General features: G+C 37.5%; 1 protein-coding gene across 4 annotated transcripts in view; it reads right to left on the bottom strand.

The window, feature by feature from the left end:
* Positions 1-19,839, bottom strand: part of LOC131349041 (Kv channel-interacting protein 2-like) — a 199,092-nt gene that overhangs the window by 44,013 nt on the left and 135,240 nt on the right. The window contains exon 1 of one of the 4 annotated variants that reach the window (XM_058384356.1): positions 8,950-9,267. The exons of the other annotated variants lie outside the window; for them this stretch is intronic. Within the exon in view, the coding sequence (XP_058240339.1) occupies positions 8,950-9,097 (148 nt within the window). The 5' untranslated portion in view covers positions 9,098-9,267. Of the gene's footprint in view, positions 1-8,949; positions 9,268-19,839 lie in introns of those variants that run through there. 4 annotated transcript variants of the gene reach the window in all.

The raw sequence follows: 19,839 nt of genomic DNA, 5'->3' as shown, positions 1-19,839 counted from the left end.
TTAGTTATCCACTTTATAAACTGTTATTCATTCAACTATGACTACAAATATTTTTACAAGCTCATCCCAGGCATCACAGGGTATTAGGTACTCTACTAGTTAAGGTGTTATAATGCATTATAACATTTGTGTCTACAACGATAATATCAACCTTTAATTTAGTTATATGCTTTAAAAACTGTAATTCATTGAACTATGACTACAAATATTTATACTGTCTCATCCCAGGCATTATAGGGTATTAGGTACTATACTAGTTCATGTGTTATAATGCATTATAACATTAGCATCTACAATGTTAATATGAACCTATAATTTAGTTATACGCTTTAAAAACTGTTATTCATTCAACTATGACTACAAATATTTATACCGTCTCATCACAGGCATTAGAGTGTATTAGGTACTATACTAGTTCATGTGTTATAATGCATTATAACATTCGTGTCTACAATGTTCATATCATCCTATGATTTAATCATACGTTTTACAAAGTGTTCATTCAACTATGACTACAAATATTTGTACAAGCATCATAGGGTATTAGGTATATACTAGATCATGTGTTATAACGCATTACAACATCTGTATCTACAACGTTCTAATGAACCTATACAATAAATAATATAAGAGTGTAACCTGACATTAGGATGTTATATGATTTATATAACAGAAAGACTTATGAGCATGTATGCAGGGTTGTGCCAGGCATTATAACATATTATGTATGCAGCAGTATAGTGTTTATTCAAGTTAATCTCTGCATGCTTCCTTAAATGGCACTCATGTAATTGAATTAACATTAATAACTGAATCACGGCATATTCCCTCTGTCTGAAAGCATTATTGGGATTGTATTGTGCTCCGAGATGTCGATGACAGCTCGAGTAAAACTGGAAGCAAAGCAGGAATGTGTGTTTTGTTTTGACGCACTGTGGCAGTGGTTATGAAGTCCAGTCACGATGCAAACACTGCTACAGTAGTTTGCCAGATACAGTGCCAGGAAATCACAAAATCTACAAGACCATGCCCCTAATAAAGGGTTTATAAGCTTCATCAACCAGCAAGAGAGGGAATATATGCTTGATATTCCACCACAACAATCAGAGAAGTGAGACAAAACACTCACGGTCTCTTCTCGCTGAAGGAACAGCAGCAGATATCATAACCTGAGTGCTTGCGATCATTTATACAGGTTCATATCAGGCATCATAATGCATTATGCATGCAACATAACACATTATCAATGCTTTATTCCGCCTTATGAGCGCAAAATTTAAAATAATTCAAAGAAACCAAACATGAATATTACAATACATAATACTGTCGCTTAGCTCGGATACTACTTCACGTGTTATAATGCATCACAATGTCGATCTATAAACATATTATGATGCATTACATAACCTGACATTATGAAGTTGTATCAAATGTTATACAGTCCATATTAGTAACTCTTACTAGTTGAAAAACATTTTACAGGTTCATGCAAGGCATTATAACGTTATGTATGCCATATAACACATTATGTGAGCATTTATAAAATGTGTTATAATGCATTAGAATATTTTGCTTATAAACATATTCTCTGACCTGATATTTTGAGGTCATGTGCTTTATAAAGTCTTTTGATTTGCAAGCAGAACTACTTATGAACATTTACAAGGAACAGCAGCAGGTATGTCCTAACCTGAATGCTTTTTATTTTTCACTTATAGTCTAGTAAGAGATTTAGCAAAAAAATAAAAACTAAATCTGTTATAATGACCTTCATTCCACTGCATTTCTTCCTTATGTCACATTATGAATTAATTGGTTTCGTCTGTTTTAACATTAAGCAACATTTACTTACTGTATAAGCAATTTAGTCTCAGTGACAAGGACAAAAGGTAGCACAGAAATGGTCATATTGAAATGCTTGAATTCGAGACTGACCGTCCATTTCAGCTTGAAAATCATATATACTTTATCCGCTACTTCTGAGAAGAAAGAACAAAGATTGGCTATCAAGGTAAATTGGAAAAATGGATTCTGTCTTGCACAAAGCGACAAAGCTTCTAGGTGCGTCCACTGCAATCACCATGGAAATGTGCGCGGCTATTGAACTGAAATAAGGAATAGCAAGAATGGAAAGCATCCTGCGTATCATGATCTTGGGTGGCAGTTGAGTTTGAGCCATATTGTTACATTTGCAGATTTGTAATATTCTCACAATGTAAAAAGGTATGAAGAATAAGGTAAAGGTTAAGGATAGGGGCGGGGTTAGAAGTGTATAATTTCTTCCAAATTCATGTATAAATAATTTAGTAACATTTAGATCCATAATGCACCACACTACTGAAATACCTCACTTGACCTGTTCCACATTTTGTAGAGTTACATCCTTGAGGTAAAGTAAAATAATTGGACTGGATATTGGGATGGTATAATCTATATATCTTGAAGTGGAAAGAAATGTATATGTTTTGCATAAATATTTACAAATGAATATTGAACATGAAAACAACGCTTAGAGTGAAGCATGGTGGTGGTAGCATCATGTTAAGATTAATTCTTAGTGTCTTAGTTGCTGTTCAGATCTCATTACCTGCTTACTGAACGTTTGGTGAATGGTCATAATTTTTCACTTTTCAATTACATTTTTTTTTAAATAAATTAATGTTAGTTTGGAATGAATTTAATGGTAGTCTGCATGACTCTGGGGGGTGAATACTTATGCAAAGAATTGTTTACTTAAGCAGTTCCTCTACTCTGATAGGATGGTAGATAAGAAATAATACCAAGCTAAATATCACAATTTTGAGGAATTAGCATTTATTTACTGAAATAAACACAAATGCAATTTTAAGAAAAAACTGACCAATAACTTAACCTTGACCACTCTGTCATGGAAGAATTAAATTTCAATTATTGAACTTGCTAATTAATTGATAGAATAGAAATAGCCTCTATTTGTCACATATACATTACAGCACAGTGAAATTCTTTCTTCACATATCCCATCCTTGGAGGTTGGGGTCAGAGCACAGGGTCAGCCACCCTGGAGCAGAGAGAGTTAAGGGCCTTGCTCAAGGACCAAACAGTGGCAACTTGGCAGGGCTGGGGCTTCCGGTCAACAACCCAGAGCCTTAACCACTTGAGCCACCACCACCCCAGTTATGATCCAGTTATATGGAAATTAGCATCCCATGAACTTCTAAACATGTTCATCCTTTTTAAGAACATTTGTTTATCGGCTCGAAATCAGTGATTAGTATTATTGCCTCAGAAATGAAGTATTTTGTCTTTTAGCACAGATTGAGGCTGTTGTTAAGAATATAAGAAGATCATCTGCTCTGCCAGTGGGACACAGCAATCCATTTGCAGATTACAAACAGCACACGCTGGGCCAGATCCTTCTTCCTTTCTCTCTTGTCAATGAATGTCAGTGAATAATGCTTTCCCAGATCACTAGATTTCCATTCATCTCTTCTCTCTTTCAATAATTTCACTATTATTCTAAATAATTATTCTGAAACATCAAAAATATACATGAAAGGTAATAAAAAAGATAAGAAATTTGCTGCTTTGTTATGATCCTGTGTCTGCAGTGATGAATTTTTCACCGGTTTAGGTTTGTCACAATGGAAAATTGCCTCCTCAGAGTTGTCTCCTAGCGTGGATTAGGACACGTCCGCCTACCAGATGCTCCAGCCAGTGTTGCAATGCGGTAGTGATGGCCAGTTTGCGCCAGATATAATCAAGACAAACGCCACGGCCTTGCTTCATCTCGAGAAGGCAAAAGCATCTATTTCACTGGGAAAAGTACCAACGCACTGACAGCCAAAATAGTACCACTTTTTTTTTGTTTTGACCTTTTTTGATCCCAATTCAGAAGAACCTGACCCTCACTTATGTCCACTGACCGCTTCTTCACCCTAAAAAATAAAGGTGACATAAAGAAAAAAAAAAGTTCTGATGAACATATGATGTGAAAGGTGAACCTTTCAGTCCATAATTTCTTCGTCATTTCTGTTGCCACAATTAAGGCAAAAACCATTTCCACTACAAAGAGCCGTCAGCTAAATGATAGCATTTTCTTCCTGGTATAGATCTGTTATAAAGTACAAAAATACCTGGATAATGGATTCATAATGGACCTATGTCTTCCTGACGTACTTAAATTAACACTTAAAAAATTAAAAATAATAATAATAAAAATAAAATAAATAAATAAAAATAAATAAATAAAATAATGACAAATTAAAAGAAATACATGTTAATAAATAAAGTAATAATAATAATAATAATAATAATAATAATAATAATAATAATAACCAGTATCAGTATGTATTCACTGAAAACACTTCTGTAAGTCACTCTGAATAAAGACATCTGCCAAATTTCTGTATTTAGAGATACTGCACTTTCTCGAAATAGACAACTAACCCTGCTGCTGTAAATAAGATTTCTTGTCCAATTAAGAGGTTTTACCATGACTAATTTGCCTTGTTCACATACTTTAACCAATCCAGCGTTCTCCTCCTTCAAAGTGATAAGTGTTAACTATCAACTACTATGCTGCACCACTGGGGACCAATAAAATAGTGACCAAAATATTCTTGGATTTCTTTCGGTATCATTCTAAAGAACTTTCTCAGACCCGCATTTTAGTGCGTTTGGTTTAGCCTACGTGATTTTGGTCTCAAGTTCATATGATGCAGGTTATGCTTCAGAAAGGTCCTCTACTGTCAAAACAATTGACTGTAATGGCTTTAAAATGAAAAGTCAAATCTACCGAGGCTTGCATAAGCACAGACTGCTCTTGAACTTTTCTCACATTTTGTTGTGTTACAAGCTACCTGGACTGAAAATGGACCTAAATGGGCAGGAATTTACACAAACGTAGGTCATAACTTTAAAGTTGGAGTAAATATAAATATATTTCAATGAAAAAATAAATTAATTGCACAAATATTCACCCCTGTTTCTATAAAAACCCCATAAAATGCCCTCACATGATTAGCTGGATGGTGCTATTAAAGATATCCGAAATATGAAAACACCTGTTACACTGAACTCGATGAATATTCCAAACTTTATTATTCATTACAATGCTCATAGAAAGAAAGGCAACAGCATGCTCTATAATCATAAAACACTTTTAAAACCTTCCAACAATCACATATCATAAGAAATAACTTGTTACGTTGCAGGTATCTTTCCCTTTATCTGGCCAGCTTTTATTTCTGGAAGAAAAAAAAGAAAAGAAAGCTCACATTTGCCACTCATCTGATCTTCACTTCTATTGATTTTTCCAAATTGCTCACTCAATATAAAGGGCAGGATGATGAGGCTGCACTGCCCATCACTCCACCCGGGGGATAAAGCAGAGAGACATGCTTTTGGGATGGCGTGTGTTTCGAGTTGATAGACGAAAATGGCCGTGATTGCTTTCTGCTAAGCATTACGACAGCGCCAGTGTGCCGATACGAATCGTGATAAGGACACATTTCCTGGTAAACAGTTAGATGAATTGCACATCGGAAGCAACTCAAACTAAATAGCTAAGTAGCATTTCAAAGACACGGGTAATATTAGGAAAGACGTTTGAGGTTTTGTTACTTGTTCCTGCATTAGTCAGATCGATTCAAGCCATCCGAACATTCTCACGATTTCCAGGACAGCCACATTGCTATTAGACTACTATTATTACTAATGTTCTACATGGTAGTAATGTGTATTATTACAAAATGACCAGATCGTTGTCAGTGTCAGATAATCACATTTACACTGTGACTATTCTATTCTATTAATATGGTATGTCTTGTGCATCGTGTACATCTTGTATTTAATGTATAATAATTAGTCCTGGATTTCATTTTCCTGGCTTTGGTCCGCTCTGTCCTGTTAATAAATGAAAGACTGAATCTTCAGATTGGTTCAAGCTACAAAAGCACTGATTTACTTAATCGGATTATGGATTCTAGCCTACAAAATAAATCCAGATAGACTTTATTGGTCTTTGCTGGGATAATATGAATAATAATAATTATGAATTATTAATATTAGTGGTAAATGGGGATAAAATAATTACTTTACTTTAAACTTCTCTATGTGTCTATACTTCTGTAAAGCTGCTCTGAGACAGCGTCCACCGTAAAAAGCGCTATACAAATAAATTGAATTGAACTGATCTCATTAATAATAGTAGCAGCAGGATGCAGTTTGGTGGCAGTGAGACTGAATTATTATTATTTATGTAACACTGACTTACACCTACAGTGACACATGGAAACAAAGAGTGTTAGTAACCGTTGGCGACTAGATGAGGACGTGTCCAGAGAAGCCGAAAAACTTGTGGAGCGAATCGGTGCAGCGACTACCATCGGGAGTGAAGACGGTAGAGCTCACACTGCTTCTCCTTCATCTCGTACGATACGAGGCAGATCCAGAATCTTTCCATTTCTTTCAATCCTCCAAGTGGCAAGAAAACTGTTCAGTTGCTCCGCCCACTAATACCTGTTATTACTCATGACATAGCTTAACATGCTCTTAGATCTGCCTCTTCTCTTCAACTTTCTGTGCCTTCTGCTCGTCTCGCCACCATGGGGCAGAGGGCTTTCTGTTGCTCTGCTCCCCGGCTCTGGAACTCTTTACCTCCAGACATCCGTAACCTTGACTCTCTGTCTATCTTTAAATCTAGACTCAAGTCTCACCTGTTTAAGCTTGCTTACTCTTCCTAAATCTTACTTGCCCTCTCACACAGTCACAGTCTTCTGTATTTTTTTGTTATTGTTGCTTGTTTTTTTGTCGTATTGTTTCTATGTGCTTTGTTTTGTAACTCATTGTTCGGTGTCCTTGGGTGTTCAGAAAGGCGCCTATAAATAAAATGTATTATTATTATTATTATTATGTTCTATTAGTGGAAATATTCAGGAACGAAAAGCTCTCTGGCTCAAAAATCTATTTGAATATATGTTCGTGTAAAAACTTGCTGAGGGAGGTTAATTTAACAGGGTCAACAAAAATGTGTGCGAGAAAACTGCAGAAGTCTGTAAGTCCTCATCCTCAATGTAAAAGTAAGCATTTGGGGCAGTTGGCTAACTCGGTTGCTTTGTGTAGACGCATTGAGATGATCAGTGAAAATGAGACTTTTGCTATTGTCTATTCAGAAATGAATGAAATTCAGGTTCTTTAATCAAAACCAACGATTAAGACAAGAAGAAGAAGTGAAAACGGCTGCATATAGACAACAGATTGTTCACAGGTCGTGTTCATCAGATTTTCACACCAGCAAACGGCATGGAAAAAAGTTCTTGAGAGAGAGAAAAAAAACAAGCAATAATGCTGATGGTTTGTTTCCATTTTATGCTCCATCTGTGCTTCAAATGACGCTGTGACCAATAAAAATATATATTTCCTCTGCATTCTTACAGTATCACAATCAATATCAATTAAGAATCACATCATATAGTTCAACTCTATAAGTGCATTTACCTTATTATTTATACAAACCTATGGAGGCATGTCATAGAAATCGTTTACTAAAATGCTGCCAAAATGAGCGAGTTCTTTATTTAGGAAATATTTCGGTGTGAGGAGAGCTTCGGGTCAGAGCTAAACTAAAATCTGTCTTTCAGCACGAAGGACGCAGCTCCCTGAAGTGTTACTGATCATCTGTCAGAGAGACAAGGACCCCTAGTGGACACAAGCAATGTCAACTGTGATCCTTTTGTTTTTAATCCTCGGTCAAGAACTTCTCAATAAAGAGCTCATTAAAATAGACTTGTTTAGACATTATATTTATATTTAAGGCCATTTGACTTGACTAGAAAGGTGTTTTAAAAACATAATACATTTATAAGGCATTGCACATTTTGTAATTATTTATTCAAGTTCATTATTAACCCCTTTATACCAATTCACTAAAGGATCGGAAATCGACGTATGGGGTCAGTATAAACACATGAATTATTTTATCTCTATTGCAAATCTGATATAAAATGAGTCTGTTGAAATGTGTTTATCTCTGTTCAGATAATCATACACAGAGTGGTTGAAGATAAAGCCTTCATATTCTTATGAACAAGCACTTGGGGCATCTCAGAGAGCAGAAATGGTTTTGATATCATTTAGTTTGACGATAGAAGCATTTCTGTTAGTTTGCTTTTTTTCTATGAACATATTTCACACAGTAGGCTAGGTTACAACAGAAAATATGACAAATTCTTAAAGCCCTGATGTTTTTCTGATGAATTCTGACGTTCACCATGGACACCATGTTCCCATGTTGCACAGTGTTCATAACAAAGGCTAGACACAATTAAAAGACATGGAAGTTTGTTTTTATAAACACCTACATTTATATACTATAAGTCTCGCTTCTTCATTTCAAGTCCGCAAATATGTAACCTACACTTTTAAAGAGATTAGATTATAAATCAGAGTCTACGACTAGACAAAATGCTGTAAGCAGTTCCTTCTCTCTCTCAGTGATTTAACATCATAAACACTCATAACTCATCTTGTTTTGATTGTTATAAACCGCACTTCATAAATAATTACAACTATGTATATGATGCCTGGGTTACCAAAATGTTATAATGGGTTATTATAGGTATGGTCCTAGGAGAAAGTTTGGGATTTCTATTTTGCTCATTTCTCATCATCACATGAACCACATCCCTTAAATAAATAAATAAATAAATAAATAATTAAAGAATGAATATAAATTAATTAATTAATTAATTAATTAATTAAAAAATGAATAAAAATAAATAAATAAATAAATAAATAAATAAATAAATAAATAAATAAATAGTATTCTGAATAACGGAAATGAAAAATCGAAAGCAATACTGGATTTCACGATTAAGACCAAAATTGCCAGTGAAACAAATCTCTATCTGTCACTTAGCAATAAAACAAAATAATAATAACAACAACAACAACAAAATACACACTCACCCCCTCCGAACAGCCAGTAAGACACTGGAAAGAGAATAAACACCACCAGTATATACAACCCTCCCAGACTTTCACCAGCTGGCACCATGATTTCCAAATGTCTTGGAAGTTTGTCTTCAATCCATTTCCAGTGTACACTTTCCGCCATCACTGTGTCTTCCCGTGTGTGTACAAGAGCACGAGTCGAAAAACTTGCTACCTAGACGCACAAAATCCCTACTAAATCTACCGTCAATTTTCTTCATCACTGTCCATTTTCACTGCCTAGATAGATCATGGATACTGATACGTTCGACAAAAGCCCATGTTTGTTATTCTTTGGCCTTTTTTGGAAGAACCGTCATAGCCTCATGGCCTGATGTTTATCCTAGACGTCTGGTTCTAATGCCAGTGATGACAGATGTGTAGCAGAGCATAAATTAGACTCTTCAAACACAACAATATGTTTTATTGTGTCTCTTTGTGTAGGTGGGAAGGGAAAGAGCGTGGGAGGGTATCCAAGCCTGGGGTTATAGAACATTTATAGAACGTAGAAAACGTTTCCCATCATTCAGTTTGCCTCCGAGCGCTTTGGAAATAGAATCCGCTTCAGTTATAACAGCCATTAAAGTGATCATAGGGAATGATTATCATGAAGGCTAAAGTTAAGATACACACTAATTTGTGTGACATTTCAGCAGGGGGGGGTGAGAAATTCTAGTTCAATCAAAATATAGATAATCTTAATTAAAGTGGAAGCATCCAGCCAAAGTAAAAAGCGCTGCTACATTTTTAAGCATTAAATCGACGAGTGTAAAAGTAGCTTTTAATCTGTTAGCTTGCTGATCATTCGCATACACCTACGCAGTCTGCTAATGCATTATTCAGACGTGAAATATCCCGGAAAATATTTTAGAATTTGTCTTGTCAGTTACTTTAGCCATAGGATTTTGATGCTTTAGCAAAGAAAGGTTGGAGAGTGAAGAGGGTGAAGAGTAAAGCGCTGTCTGCTCTCGTCCACATAAATGACCTCACAGGGACACAACATCTCAAAGTACACCATTGCCTCAAACACAGCACCATTTTGTGCTATCTTTGAGATCGGGCTAGCATTCACCTCTGAAGCAAATCAATCACTAGTCAATGGCATTATTCGCTGTTGCTCCAGAGGAGTCAGCCTCAGTGTGCAAAAATCCTTGTCTTCTCTTCTTTGTTAGCACGTATTATTAAAGTGGAAACCCCACACATATTCAATGGATTAGAGAAATGATGTCTTGTCTCTACCCTGAAAAGATTAAGTACTCATTAAGAGGATCGCTTGACCCTTTTAAATAATGAGTAAGTTGACCCTTTTAAATAATGCCGTATTATTGATTTTTTCTTTTTTCTTTTTCTTAATTCTTATCTGAATTAATGAGCGCTACTCTAGGGATTTTTGTTGGTAAGGGTTGAGGGTTTCTTAAATGCTATGTATATTGGTATATAAAGTCACTAAAAACCAAATGAACTCAGGTGCCATGATCCTGTCACTCCGGGTCAGACTGAGATCTTATCTTATCTGATCTTATTTCATCTTATATTATCCCAGGAACACCTTACAAGACCTGCTGTTTTGGATATGCTCTGCCTCAGTCTTCTAGATACACTATATTGCCAAAAGTATTCGCTCACCCATCCAAATAATCAGAATCAGGTGTTCCAATCACTTCCATGGCCACAGGTGGATAAAATCAAGCACCTAGGCATGCAGACTGTTTTTACAAACATTTGTGAAAGAATGGGTCGCTCTCAGGAGCTCAGTGAATTCCAGCGTGGAACTGTGATAGGATGCCACCTGTGCAACAAATCCAGTCGTGAAATTTCCTCGCTCCTAAATATTCCACAGTCAACTGTCAGCTGTATTATAAGAACGTGGAAGTGTTTGGGAACGACAGCAACTCAGCCACGAAGTGGTAGGCCACGTAAACTGACGGAGAGGGGCCAGCGGATGCTGAGGCGCATAGTGCGAAGAGGTCGCCAACTTTCTGCAGAGTCAATCACTACAGACCTCCAAACTTCATGTGGCCTTCAGATTAGCTCAAGAACAGTGCGCAGAGAGCTTCATGGAATGGGTTTCCATGGCCGAGCAGCTGCATCCAAGCCATACATCACCAAGTGCAATGCAAAGCATCGGATGCAGTGGTGTAAAGCACGCCGCCACTGGACTCTAGAGCAGTGGAGACACGTTCTCTGGAGTGACGAATCACGCTTCTCCATCTGGCAATCTGATGGACGGGTCTGGGTTTGGTGGTTGCCAGGAGAACGGTACTTGTCTGACTGCATTGTGCCAAGTGTAAAGTTTGGTGGAGGGGGGATTATGGTGTGTGGTTGTTTTTCAGGAGCTGGGCTTGGCCCCTTAGTTCCAGTGAAAGGAACTCTGAATGCTTCAGCATACCAAGACATTTTGGACAATTCCATGCTCCCAACTTTGTGGGAACAGTTTGGAGCTGGCCCCTTCCTCTTCCAACATGACTGTGCACCAGTGCACAAAGCAAGGTCCATAAAGACATGGATGACAGAGTCTGGTGTGGATGAACTTGACTGGCCTCAACCTGACCTCAACCCGATAGAACACCTTTGGGATGAATTAGAGCGGAGACTGAGAGCCAGGCCTTCTCGTCCAACATCAGTGTGTGACCTCACAAATGCGCTTCTGGAAGAATGGTCAAAAATTCCCATAAACACACTCCTAAACCTTGTGGACAGCCTTCCCAGAAGAGTTGAAGCTGTTATAGCTGCAAAGGGTGGACCGACGTCATATTGAACCCTATGGATTAGGAATGGGATGTCACTTAAGTTCATATGTGAGTCAAGGCAGGTGAGCGAATACTTTTGGCAATATAGTGTATCATAGAACCTTACACTTGCCCATTTTCCCTGCTTCCAACACATCAACTTATAGAACTGACCATTTACCTTCTGCTCTCTTCTACTATCTATAAATTAAAACATTCTTTTTATAAGAAGAACTGAACGATTTTGTGTATAATGTGACAATGTTTTGTGTTTTTTTTAATCAGCAGTGATTGATTATCCCGTCTCTCTTCAATGTAACGCTATTCTTCTGCACTGACTGTGTATTGAATATTAAATGCATTTACGTATATAACTATATGTGCGGCGATAAAGCGAGTTATTAGTGTCAGAATGACACTGTTCACAGTGATATCTCGCAAACACACTTGACAGATGATGTGTGTGTGTGTCTGTGTGTTAGATTTAAAGAGAGAAGAAACTGAGATGAGGCTCATTTATTAGTAATGCTCTGTCACTTGTGCACTGTGTGAGATCCTAAGAACGTCACAGCTTTTCACGTCTGAGCTTCACACCCTTCCCATGCACAGTTTTCTTCACACACACACACACACACATATAGAACAAAAGCTTTTATGAGCTAGCAGTACAGTGTCTCACCTTGGTCCTCGTTCTACATGCTCTCTCTCTCTCTCTCTCTCTCTCTCACACACACACACACTCTTCTCATTTCTCATACGTTCTTTTCTTTTCTTCTCATACCTTCTCTCTCTCTCTCTTTCACACACACACACACACACACAGAACAAAAGCCTTTACGAGCTAGCAGTGCAGTGTCTCACCTTGGTGCTTGTTCAGCTTGCTCTCTCTCTCTCGTTCTCTCTCTCTCTCTCTCTCTCACACACACACACTCTTCTCATTTCTCATACCTTCTTTTCTTATCATTTCAGCTCCCTCTGGTAGCCGTAAGCTGAAAACATTTAGGTTTTTTTTAACATGCCAAAGCACAATAAGCTCTAAACACTAAATCTGACTAAAATCTGAGAAGCTGGAGTGTCTAAGCAGCACACAAGCAGCATGGAGTCTGACATCACATCTGACTGACAGCTGAATCATTTTTCTTTTAATAGAGAATTTTTCATCTTTCAATGTGTTGATTACAGAGATTCATGCCACAGCATGGCTGTTGTTGTTGTTGTTGTTGTTGTTGTTTTTTAATTTTATGCTTTGCAGTCAAAAATGCCTCGTTTGTGATGCAACCTGCAACCTTTCTGGAAACCTGCTTGAATTGACAGAACTGCAAGCTCAAGAATCTTAATCTGAATGGAAGAGGGTTTTGGCTGAACGTGTGTTTTGATGTCACATGATGCATCTCGGCCCAAATCTGAGAAAAATCTGTGGGAATTTAGAAAACGTGAAAGCTTCTCCAAATATAATGGAGTTTCCTTGATTTCGCGTTGATTGCAAAAATAAAAAAAAAATCCTAGGAGTACTGTTTACATCAGAATGTTTGTCAGGCTAGTACATAGGGAAATAATTAACATGTACATGATGTAACATCTATATACACACACATACACACTAACGCTCAAAAGTTTGGGATCACTTGCATATTTTAGCTATGAAGGAAGACTCCATCAGCAATTCCATCTTGTGGGAGATGCTCCAGGAAGCATGGGGGTGAAATCTCATCAGATTGTCTTAAAAAATTGACCGCTAGAATGACCAGGCTGTTTATTTATTTACATATTTCTCAAATTCAAATTTTATTCATCACATACGAAATCATACACAGTATGACGTGTAGTGAAATGCATTTGAAGAAAGGAAGGAGTAAAAATTAAAGTGTGTGGACATGAAAAATAAAGGAATATAGTTAAAAATATATAGAGAAAAATGGGGAAAATTAAATGTAAAAATTAAAGACAAAATAACTGTGAAAAACCAATAGTTATCGGATATGCATAAGCAAATATACACTATATTGCCAAAAGTATTCGCTCACCTGCCTTGACTCGCATATGAACTTAAGTGACATCCCATTCCTAATCCATAGGGTTCAATATGACGTCGGTCCACCCTTTGCAGCTATAACAGCTTCAACTCTTCTGGGAAGGCTGTCCACAAGGTTTAGGAGTGTGTTTATGGGAATTTTTGACCATTCTTCCAGAAGCGCATTTGTGAGGTCACACACTGATGTTGGACGAGAAGGCCTGGCTCTCAGTCTCCGCTCTAATTCATCCCAAAGGTGTTCTATCGGGTTGAGGTCAGGACTCTGTGCAGGCCAGTCAAGTTCATCCACACCAGACTCTGTCATCCATGTCTTTATGGACCTTGCTTTGTGCACTGGTGCACAGTCATGTTGGAAGAGGAAGGGGCCAGCTCCAAACTGTTCCCACAAAGTTGGGAGCATGGAATTGTCCAAAATGTCTTGGTATGCTGAAGCATTCAGAGTTCCTTTCACTGGAACTAAGGGGCCAAGCCCAGCTCCTGAAAAACAACCCCACACCATAATCCCCCCTCCACCAAACTTTACACTTGGCACAGTGCAGTCAGACAAGTACCGTTCTCCTGGCAACCGCCAAACCCAGACTCGTCCATCAGATTGCCAGATGGAGAAGCGCGATTCGTCACTCCAGAGAACGCGTCTCCACTGCTCTAGAGTCCAGTGACGGCGTGCTTTACACCACTGCATCCGACGCTTTGCATTGCACTTGGTGATGTATGGCTTGGATGCAGCTGCTCGGCCATGGAAACCCATTCCATGAAGCTCTCTGCGCACTGTTCTTGAGCTAATCTGAAGGCCACATGAAGTTTGGAGGTCTGTAGCGATTGACTCTGCAGAAAGTTGGCGACCTCTTCGCACTATGCGCCTCAGCATCCGCTGACCCCGCTCCGTCAGTTTACGTGGCCTACCACTTCGTGGCTGAGTTGCTGTCGTTCCCAAACACTTCCACGTTCTTATAATACAGCTGACAGTTGACTGTGGAATATTTAGGAGTGAGGAAATTTCACGACTGGATTTGTTGCACAGGTGGCATCCTATCACAGTTCCACGCTGGAATTCACTGAGCTCCTGAGAGCGACCCATTCTTTCACAAATGTTTGTAAAAACAGTCTGCATGCCTAGGTGCTTGATTTTATACACCTGTGGCCATGGAAGTGATTGGAACACCTGATTCTGATTATTTGGATGGGTGAGCGAATACTTTTGGCAATATAGTGTATGTGTATATAGATAAATAGAGATATATGTATATAAATATGTATATATAATATAAATATAAACAGTAAATATAATATAAAAATATAAAATTAAAATAGAAATAAAAAATGTAAATATAAAATAAAATATAATATATAGTATATATAAAAATAAAATAATATATAAATAAATAATATATATGTGTAAACTCTATAATATATGTAATATATATTTCTGCTATTTACACTGTTTTTACGTAGGTAAAGTGATTAAAACCTTAAAACCTGGTTAGGTGTAAAATGATGTGTTTTTCATAGCTACATGCCATCATGAAACAGATCCTGAGTCTAATCAACTCATCTTGATTAATGTCTACGCCGTCACAGGAAGAGCTCTTACACACGCTGAACACACGATGAAAGTTTAAACAACCGAATACAAGACATTAATCAAAGAAATGCGGCTGAGATCTTTCCGTCGCTCATGAACGTGTGAACGGAGATCCCTTGAGTTTAAAAGTGATTTTTAAGCTCAGGTGATGAGACTGATTTGGATGAAGCTGGTTTTCCAAATGAGAACTTGCTTCCCGAGTCGATTCGGCTGTATATATTGAGGCGTCTTTGAATGAAATCTCTTCACTGGAAGTTTACTGGAGAGTATTTCAGAACATTTCTAACTACATATAATGTAAACTCTATGATTACATAAAGGGTGTTCTGAGGCTGTTATTATATAACACTCAGACTATAGCATGCTTTATTAATAAAAGCCAAAGGATAAAAGACCTCAAAGCTGTGTAGACTGATTTCAAAATCTTTTCACTTAGTAATACATACATATTTCCCACTACACCTGTACATAAGGCATCCATTCTCCTGTACATATCACCCCCATAACTGTATATCCTTATTGTAATTTATTGATTATTATTGTGGTTGGATGCTAACTGGCTCTGTACAGGTACTCTGCACAATGACAATAAAGTTGAATCTAATCTAATCTAATAGAGAACTCAGACTTGAGGATTTCTCTACTCTGGCCATGTCTTAGGTCTGAACTGTAATGGCAGCATCATGTCACTAGAGGGCAGTACATCCATTACACCGTCACTCTGAGACCGGCAGTGTTTTCTAACAGGATTGCAATAGAATAACGCAGATCCTGTACCAGAAAACCAGGCATATGATTTGCGAAAAGATAGACAGAAGAAAGCTGCAGTGTTTATTGGCGTGAAGGTGACAGCAATTTCAACGTAAAAAAATAAAATAAATACAGAGACGTTTTTCCTTTGCTCTCGGGGTGGTGATGCTGTACTCTCAGTCCAGAAAAGGTCAAAGAACAGCAAAGATACTGCACCATATCCACATGAACTCTGCTAACAAGCTTTTTTTAAAACCTTCAGGACAAAATTAAGAGGTCAAATCCATTTAATGTGAAGGAATCGTTCATTCTTTTTTAATATTTTAATAAATAGTGTGTTGAGATATTTATATATTTTGCATTTACATCTACAGCATTGCCAGATTTGGGTTTCCTCTGGGTTCTCTGGTTTCCTTGTACCTTCCATAAACATGCCAGGAGCTGGACAGGCTGTGATAAATGCCCCTAGGTGTGGAGGAGTGTGTGAATGTGTGTGTTCAGTGCTCTAAGATGGACTGGCTATTATTCAGGGTGTGTCTATGCCTCAAGGTTAGTGTTTCTTTGCTACCGATTTACTGTGACTCTGATCACAACGTAGAAGATGAATGAATGAATGAATGAACGAATGAATGAATGAACAAACTAACAAATGAATGAACTGCTTTTTATTCCCGAAATCTTAACAGTTATAACTGTCCGATTACTTATGCGATATTTGCCTTGATACATCTGTAAAAGCTTGGCTAAACCCCATGCTTTCTTCAAATCTGAAGACTGAGCTGTATTTATGGCATAATGTTTTCATATACTTGCAGAATGCATCCACATTTTGGTCCACTATGAAATTTAAAAAAAAAATAAAGGTGCCAATTGCCAGATAATTCCACTTAAAATTTCAAAGCAAGAAATAAGTAAATAAATGAATAAACAAACATGCAAATAAATACATAAATAAATAAATACAATTTTTAAAAATGTAAAAAAAAAGTACAACTAACAATAAATAAATAAATAAATACAATTTTTAAAAATGCCCAAAAAATACTACTAATAAATAAATAAATAAATAAATGAATAAATAAATAAATACAATTTTTAAAAATGTAAAAAAATATGACTAATAATAAATAAATAAATAAATATAATTTTTAAAAATGTAAAACAAATACTACTACTAATAAATAAATAAATGAATGAATGAATGAATGAATGAATGAATGAATGAATAAATAAATAAATAAATAAATAAATAAATAAATAAATAAATAAAATTTTTAAAAGTGTAAAAAAAAATACTACTAATAATAAACAAATAAATAATATAATCTGCAGTTGTATGCCACAGTTTTAAATCTCTAAGATCACATATGAAATTTAACTAATAGTGGTTTTGCAAAAGAAATCTGAATCTGGTGAAGTTCCATGACGATGAGCTTTTTGTCTTAAAGACTATAGAGCAGCTCTATTATGGTGTCTGACAAAATGCGATCAAAATTTCCACCTTCATTACCCATATATAACCTTATATATAAAGCCTATAAGTTAAAATACTTACAGATTTTTTTTTGACAGCTGTAAAACCAGTCAGTTACAGGAATTGAGCTCGAGCAACACACGTCACTCCTCTTTAAACTGCTGTGTGAGCACTTGTGCAGTGTCCTCCAAACTGTGCTGCTCTTTCAAGAGGTTGACCTGTAGGGAAGTGTGTGACGGGTGTGAGACGAGTGTGTTATTGTGCGACACACTGCATGATGATCTCAGACAGCAGAGAAAAGGACATCCTAACTAACGCATCCCAGTGAGCTAGAGCAACTCTCATCGAATGCCAATGAGGACACATGCGTACACACACACACACACACACACACATCCTAGCGATCCAGAGTGCAAAAGTTGGAGATATGTCTAAAATGTAAATTAGTGTGAATTATTTAGTATCCAAAGCTTGACATTTTCTGCAGAATAACCTCTCCTATTACAACAAATTTGTGTAGAACATAGAACATCATGGTGAGTGTTGTAGCTTCCTGTTCTTTCGGCTGACAAGAAAGGAACCCGATCTGCCTCGAAGGTCAGCGTGTCGCACATTTTGAGATGCTTTTCTGCTCATCGCATACTGTACATATAGTGTGAGTTACCACAGACTTCCTGTCAGCTCAAATCAGTCGAACCTGTGATTATTCTCTAACCTCTTTCATCAACGTGGAGTTTGGATGCTTTTTGTTTGGATGCTTTCAACTCCAGATGTGTGTGAAAATCCTAGGAGATCAGACATTTCTGAAATACGCCATCTTGCAGTAATAAAGCCACGAAACTCTTAACCTGTTTCGACACGCATTTATAAATGAGAACCAACGTGTACCTATTAAAGTGTACCTATGAGTCCCTATTAAAGTGGCCAGTAAGCAAATGTGAGAGTATTTCAGCAAGGGTAAAGACTGAAATATTTTGTACTTCCATAAAATGGCAATAATAATAACCATAACAACATCAAACTGATATCAGAAAACAATGTTCAACTTTAACTCATGACTCATGCATGGAAGTGCACATGTCCAGTGGTCAGTGCTTGCAGAACTGAAGTCTGCAGTGTGCAGCGGTTAGTACAGAACAAAAGTGGACCATGGAAGGACAACCGGTGAACCGGTGACGCAGTCATGGGCTCCCAAGGCTCGCTGACTGATGCATATAGAGAGCGAATGCTGGTCCGATCCTACAGAAGAGCTACTGAAGCACAAACTGCTGAACACATTAACAATGGCTCTGATAGAAAGGAGTCAGAACACACAGAGCTTCACAGTCGAGGCGACATATCTGCAGACCAGTCAGAGTGACCATGCTGATCCCAGTACACCACTGAGAGCATCTACAATGAGCATCAGAACTGGATCACAGAGCAATAGAAGAAGACAAGTCAGTGGTGGCAGTGTGATGCTCTGGACAATATCCAGTTGGGAAACCTTGTGTCCTGGCATTCATGTGGATGTTACTTTGACACGTACCACCGACCTCAACATTGTTGCAGACCAACAGTATTCCCTAATGACAGTAAAATAATGCTCCCTGCTTCACTGCAACAAATGTTCAGGAATGGTTTGAGGAACATGACAAGGTGTTTCCTCCAAACTCTCCAGATCTCAATCCAATCAAGCATCTGTGGGATGTGCTGGGCAAACAAATCCATTCCATGGAGTTGCGACCTCGCAACTTAAAGGATCCACTTCCATATACCACAGCACACCTTCAGAGATCTTCTGGTGTGGAGTCCATGCCTCAGAGCTGGCACAGACAAGAAAGAACTACACAATAATAGTCGGGTGGTTTTAATGTTATGGCTGATCAGTGTATATAGCCTTCACATTTTAAAATCCACTGAAATCTGAACTTCAGCAGAAGTGGAGTGAGGTTTAAAAAAAAAAAACCAGTAAAGAGGAGACCGATCCAAACTCATGGATTTGGATTAGGATGAATGAACTCGTTCCCTTAAGCGGATTCACTCCACTCCCACAGAGCAAGGGAACAAACAGTCTGTGTGTATAACGACTGAAACAGCGACTCATGCAGATTTCTCATGCTTAATGATTCTCATAAGCTGTAATTTCAATACTTAAGTGGAAGGCATGGGGAAACAACAGTGGCTTTACTGCTTACAGACTGAAACACATATTAATCTTCTGGACAATCTCTCGGTGATGTATCGACTAACATCCTCATAATACTTTCCCTCAACTTTCTCTTACGTCATCGGTTTTCCAGCCACCTTCAAAGCCCCA

Source organism: Hemibagrus wyckioides, linkage group LG29 (assembly GCF_019097595.1).
Source record: "Hemibagrus wyckioides isolate EC202008001 linkage group LG29, SWU_Hwy_1.0, whole genome shotgun sequence".
In the NCBI taxonomy this organism is placed as follows: Eukaryota; Metazoa; Chordata; class Actinopteri; order Siluriformes; family Bagridae; genus Hemibagrus; species Hemibagrus wyckioides.
Note: the sequence above shows the minus strand (reverse complement) of the source record. Positions and strands in the feature narration are given on the sequence as shown.